The 6,080-nt window shown below is 39.0% G+C and overlaps 1 protein-coding gene across 1 annotated transcript in view; it reads right to left on the bottom strand.

Moving 5' to 3' along the window:
• Window positions 1–5,041: 5,041 nt before the first annotated feature.
• The window catches only part of Apip (APAF1 interacting protein), a 29,857-nt gene continuing 28,818 nt past the window's right edge, over window positions 5,042–6,080 (bottom strand). The window contains exons 6-7 of the mRNA XM_047515789.1: window positions 5,909–6,076; window positions 5,042–5,365 (exon numbers count right to left, since the gene is read on the bottom strand). Coding sequence (XP_047371745.1) covers window positions 5,266–5,365; window positions 5,909–6,076 — 268 coding nt within the window. The 3' untranslated portion in view covers window positions 5,042–5,265. The remainder of the gene's footprint in view (window positions 5,366–5,908; window positions 6,077–6,080) is intronic.

Below are 6,080 nucleotides of genomic sequence, written 5' to 3'. Positions count from 1 at the left end.
ATTGAACATACACCATGTTCATATATCAAACCATATACATATATCAAACATTATGATTTGTCTTTTCTCATACTTTATCTCATTCTAAGCTCCACTTTAAAAATAAGGAAAATGAAGTTAAACAGAAATGATCCAAACTATTTTTCCCCAGTAGAGGAACCTCCACTAAGAATCCAAAAAACAAATATTTATTGAGTGATTACAACGTGGCAGTTATTTTTGTTGGTTGTAGTGAACAAGATGAAGTCTGTCTCAAAGAAATTTTTGGCATAAGCATCCAGAAAGTGTTTGGAAATGGGGTGAGGTAATGTCTTATAGGGAAGAAAAATCAATTGTGCAGTTTTGATCATGGTAAGTTTAAGATGGTAGATATTAGCTATCCAAGGGGAAATGCAGAGTAAGGGCTGGGAGTAGCTGGAATGTGAAGAAGGCATAGAGATCAGAGATAAAACACCATGAATCACCACAGAGAGGTGACATTTAAAGTTATGGCACCAAATGATATTCACTAGGAAAAAAGTATAGTGGACCTTGTTAGGAACAGAGCCCTGAGCCCCTCCACATTTAGAAGTGTGATAAAGGAGAAATAGTCGAGGAAAGATTCACAGAAGTGACTAGTGATGTAAAATTGGAGTTTGAAGTCATGGAAACATGGACAGAAACATTTGCAGGAAGGAGTAATCACTACTAATGCAGCTGAAAAGTTGGGCAAGATATAGAGAACTGACTCCTGGTCTTGACAAAAATGTGGTCTTTCATTCAACAAATATTTTTGGAGTTCCAACTATGTGCCAAACACTACCTGAGGGAGAAGGGATGGATACACACTGAACAAACACGAGAGTGCTACCTTCATGGGATTAGCATTCTATTGGAAGGGAAAAGACAGATGAATATGTTAGTTGGCTCAGAAAAGTAAAGTAGGGAAGGAAAGTTTGTGTGGGGAGGAGTTGTGATTTCAAATATGGCAGTCAAGCACATTGGAAATGGGAACTAGTAGGGAATGAGCTACAAGGGTGTTTGGAGGAAGAACACTTAAAAATGGAATAAAATGTGCAAAAAATGGCTGGAAAGTGTGAAGACACAGCCTTCCAGAGTGGTCAGAGAGGAGTAAAGGAAGAAGGTAACTGAATAAAGCAAGAGGAGAGGGGGAAAGGCTGTTGAGCCTTTGCTCTGAGACAGGAAGCCAGGGTTTTCAGCAGAGGAGTGACACTGGCTGACCTCCAGGCTAACAGGTCAGGTAGATTGGCACTGATGATGGACTGTGTGGAGCAGGGGTGCTGGGGCAAAGGCTGAGGCAGAGAAATTGATTAGTAACAATTGGAATAATTTAGGTGAAAAATGGAGGATCTTGGGCCAAGTGGTAACAGTGAGTGCAGTGAGAAGTTTAGAGACCAAACATATTTTGGATGTAAAACTGAAAGAATTTGCTGATTAGTTGGATATAGTGTGTGAAAGAAACCATTAAGCATTAAGATTGTCAGCCCTAGTGAAGGTAAGGATGGTTACCATTAACTGAGTCAAGGAAAGGCTTCAGAAAATGGACTGTTTTTGAATGTATTAAGGTATCTACTGAACATTACTGTGATGACATAAAAAAGCTGAGTTTGGAGACTAGGAAAAATAAGTGGCTGAAGATATAGACACTTAGGAATTCCCAGAGTACAGACAGTATACTCCATGAAACTAGATGAGATCCCCAAGGGAGGATGGAGAAAAAAAGTCATGCAATGGCTCATGCATGGGACACCCTTGTCTTTGTAGCTAAAGAACTAGCACCATGTGGAAAATCAGAGTGTTGTGACCTGGATGATTTGGTAAGGTCACATGCTGACAGGTCAAGTTGAGGACAGAGAACTTATCATTGGATCTAGTAGCTTAATCATTGTTAGAGGCTGTGAGGATGATTTCAGCAGAGTGGGATGGACAAAAACCTTATTGGAGTGAATTCGAGAACAAAATAGAAAGAGGCATAAGGACAGAGTATTATAGAGACTCTTCTGAGAAACGCTGAAGACAAAAGCAGAGAAATGAGGCAGTACCCAGAAAGTGAGTTTGAGACTATATATGCTAAAGGAAAGATCAAGTAGAGAGAACAGAACTGATGCTGTAGGAGGAAATTGGTGCAAGCTGTCTTTGAGCAGGAGAAGGGGAGCTCTACTACAGAAGGACTCTGGCCTCAGTGGGCAGCAGGGACAGCTCCCCTGAGCTGCACAGCACATGCAGAGGTGGGAAGCCTATGGAAGTTCTCACTTCACATCTTGATTTTTTTTTTTTTTTAAGTGAAACAGCAGTGAAGGTCATCAGCCCAGAGTGAGCAGGCACTCTTCAAGTTTGAAAATAGAGAAACAGTTGACCAGAAAATGGGAGAATGAATAGACAAGTGCAGTAAGGTAAAATTCCCTGGCAGCATTGAAGACCCACTTGACATTAACATGGTTGCTTTTCCCCCCTTAATATATCGACATGCATATGTATAGGTGTGGCGTCAGAAGACAGCTGGAACCATGAAGGAAAGTTTGCTGAGTGCAATGGAACAAAGGCAAAGAGGGACATTTAGCATTCAAGGAATTCATTCATCTCAGCCCTAGGCCCAGTAGTCAGAGGAAGTAGAAACCACCTTTCTCTTCAGGGGAAACTGCCTTTAGGGGAAGGATGAGGATATGGGAGATTTGGTCACTCTTGGTAAGAGCCATTTCAGTGGAGTTTTCTGGCCTGATTGGAGCAAGTAGGGGAAAACAAAATTGGTAGGAGTGAACAATTATTTTAAAAAACTTCAAAACTTGTATGTAGGTTTTAAAATGGAAGACATTAATGGCATGTTTTTATATCAAGTGAAAAGACATAGTTTGGGGCAAATACCTGATAATACAAAAGAGAAATGGGATAAATGTGGGGATCTTGACAGAAGCAAATCCCTTGGGGGAAAAAAAAAATCTAAAGACAAAGGGTCCAAGGCCTAAGTGGAAGAATGAGCCTTAACCAAACTTGGGGTAGGAAAGGCAGGGTGGCTGCAGGCAAGTGGCTGGCGAACTGTGAAGAGGGGCAGAGTTGGCTCTTGGAATGAATCCATTTCACCTCTCAAATATAAGATGAAGTTATCATCTGAGAGTTGGTGTGACAGACTGTTGGAGACTGGACTAAAGAAAAGGAAGGATAAAGAGAAATATTCTTGAGATTGGGCAAATGAATTCAGCAGGGAAATGTGGTAGATTTGTTCATAGTACCCAGAATTCCCCTGTGATCTGTGGTCTTGAATCTGAAATCAGTTAACCTGGTATGTAATTTCCCCCATCAGGCCTTGCTGCATGGGTACAGGTGCTAAGTAAGTGGCTTAATGGAGACTGAGGTCTTCTCCAGGTGAATATCACTGAGGACGCAAGATACAAGGGGCTTGGGGTGTCTGCAGTGGAGTGGTGTGAATCCAGGGTGCTTCACAAGGAATTAAGGCCACGAAGAGTAAGGGGTAATGAAAAATGGCAAGAGCAAGGGCTAGACACCTGGGTGAGGTTAGAGAATGGCTGGTGGGAAGATCTGGGTACACAAGCTCAAAGGGTGGAAGATGATAATGAGGAGGGGAGGGAATATGACATTAACATTTTGGAGATGGTGCATTATTGATATTCTCCCTTAATTGTAGAAAGTATTAACCGAATAAGATCTTTATAATCAAGTTGATATTCTTTTTGGCCCCATTAAAAAATAAGTATTTTCTGATTAATTGAATCTCTGGTTTGGTCAGGGTTTGGTAAGGAGTTGGACTTAATATCCTCTGACTTGAATTTCATAAATGTTCTCAATATACAAGGGTGTCCTATATTATATCACAGGCTAAATATCCCTTATCTGAAATGCTTGGGTCCAGAAGAGTTTTGGATTCTAGAATATTTGCATATATGTAATGAGATATCTTGGGGATGGGACCCAAGTTTAAACACACAATGCATTTGTTTCATAAACAACTTGTCCTGAAGGCAATTTTATACAGAATTTTTAGTGCACCTGTGTTTAATTTGTTCTAGTTAGTTATACATGACAGCAGAAAGCATTTTGACTCATTGTACACAAATGGAGCACAACTTCTCATTCTTCTGGTTGTACATGCTGCAGTCACATCGTTTGTCTAATCATACACAGACATAGGATAATCATGTCCATTTCATTCCATCATCTTTCCTACTCTCATACCCTCTTCCTTCCCTCCCTCCCCTCTGCCCCATCCAAAGTTACTTCATTCTTCCCTTATCCACACACTTGCCCCATTATGGATCAGCATCCATTTATCAAAGAAAACATATGGTCTTTGGCTTTTTAGGATTGCCTTAGTTCACTTAGCTCCATCTATTTACCTGCAAATGTCATAACTTCATTCTTCTTTAAGGCCAAGTAATATTCTATTGTGTATATATAACACAGTTTCTTCATCTATTCATCTATTGAAGGGCATCGAGGTTGGTTCCACAGTTTAGCTATTGCAAATTGAGCTGCTATAAACATTGATGTGGCTGCATCACTGTAGTATGCTGCTCTTAAGTCCTTTGGGTATAGATTGAGGAGTGGGATAGCTGGGTTATATGGTGGTTCCATTCCAAGTGTTGTAAGGAATCTCCATACTGCTTTCCACAGTGGTTGCACCACAGTTTGCAGTCCCACCAGCAATGAATGAGCGTACCTGTGTTTTGACCATGACCAGTCACAGGTTGGTGGCAAATGTCTATGCTCAAAAAGTTTTGAATTTTGGGTTTTCTGATTATGGCTGCTCAGCCTGTATAGTGAAATGCTTGTTTATAGGTGAGATCTACAAAGTTGTTGTTTTGACATCAAATATGGGGGATACATTAGGTCTTAATGTTTCACATAAATTTTATGTACAAACATTAAAACAAGAAAATGCTCATTTCATAATTACATGAAAATTTACTATGAATTCTGTTATCACCAGATAACAGAATCAAAGATTAAAAGGAATTCTCTGAATGCATATAAAAAAGGTATTAATTTGTAGACAAATATTTTGCTGTCACAGATTTTAAACATAAAGCACACTGAGTAAAAAACTTTTATTCTGCTGTCTTGTCATTTAAAATTAGGAGAATATGAGCAAATACCATTCAATGTCAGAAAAGATTAAATGTGATCATCTGTAGTATTTAGTGACAAATTAATGGTCTTTTGGGAAATTTCAATTCATTTAAAAAATGGTCAGGTTTCACTGAAATAATAATCAAGTTCAGTTTTACATCTGCATAATTAAACTTGTTTGGCTTATACAATTCCATTTTCTCCAACTGGGAGCTGTGTAGGATCAAGTCCTACTTTCTTCATTGATACAGCAATATCAAACAAATAGTCATAACATTCACACCTGGAAGAGAAAAAGAAAAAAGAAAAAAATGAAGGTTTACTGAAATGGAGTTCCAATCCTAAATAACCACATCTCTTTTCCATCCAGTTAACTGGGCTTTATTCCTAGTACCTGTGTATTTCCCCCATATAAGAATATTTTGCCCTCAACAATTTAAAAATATGTAAAGGAGTCATACTGAATCAGGCAGCCATGTTATACAGTTCTCAGGAAATGAAAGAGGGTTTTAAATAGACAACTTACAAGAATTTATAGTTTTTACTGTGTGCTATTTTTTGAAATAGGGCATATTATTTCGAATCTGTGTCTCCCTTTTACCTGTCCACAGGGCCTTCCCAAATATTGGCTCATCCAATAAATAATTCTCAATGAATCAATACACAGTAAAAATCAAATATCTGGAAACGATCAACCCTTCAAATTTAAACCCACTTGACCAATGAAACACGACAATTACTCTTCATTTTAAATCATAACACATTTTTTTTTCATTTGCAAATTCAGGGTATGATGACTTATCCCAACTGTCTGATTTACACTTACATGGTTTTAGCCTTCTCCCACGTTTCTCCCCACACATACACTCCATGGCGCCTGACCAGGACTGCACAGGAGTCAGGGTATTCATTCATTGCACGGGCCATTCGCTCTTTGAGGTCTTTTTCCTCAGGTGTGTTCTCAACAATAGGTACCACTAACATATCATCATACCTAT

This window comes from Sciurus carolinensis, chromosome 11, assembly GCF_902686445.1.
Source record: "Sciurus carolinensis chromosome 11, mSciCar1.2, whole genome shotgun sequence".
Lineage (NCBI taxonomy): Eukaryota > Metazoa > Chordata > Mammalia > Rodentia > Sciuridae > Sciurus > Sciurus carolinensis.
This window is presented reverse-complemented; position numbering and strand designations above follow the sequence as displayed.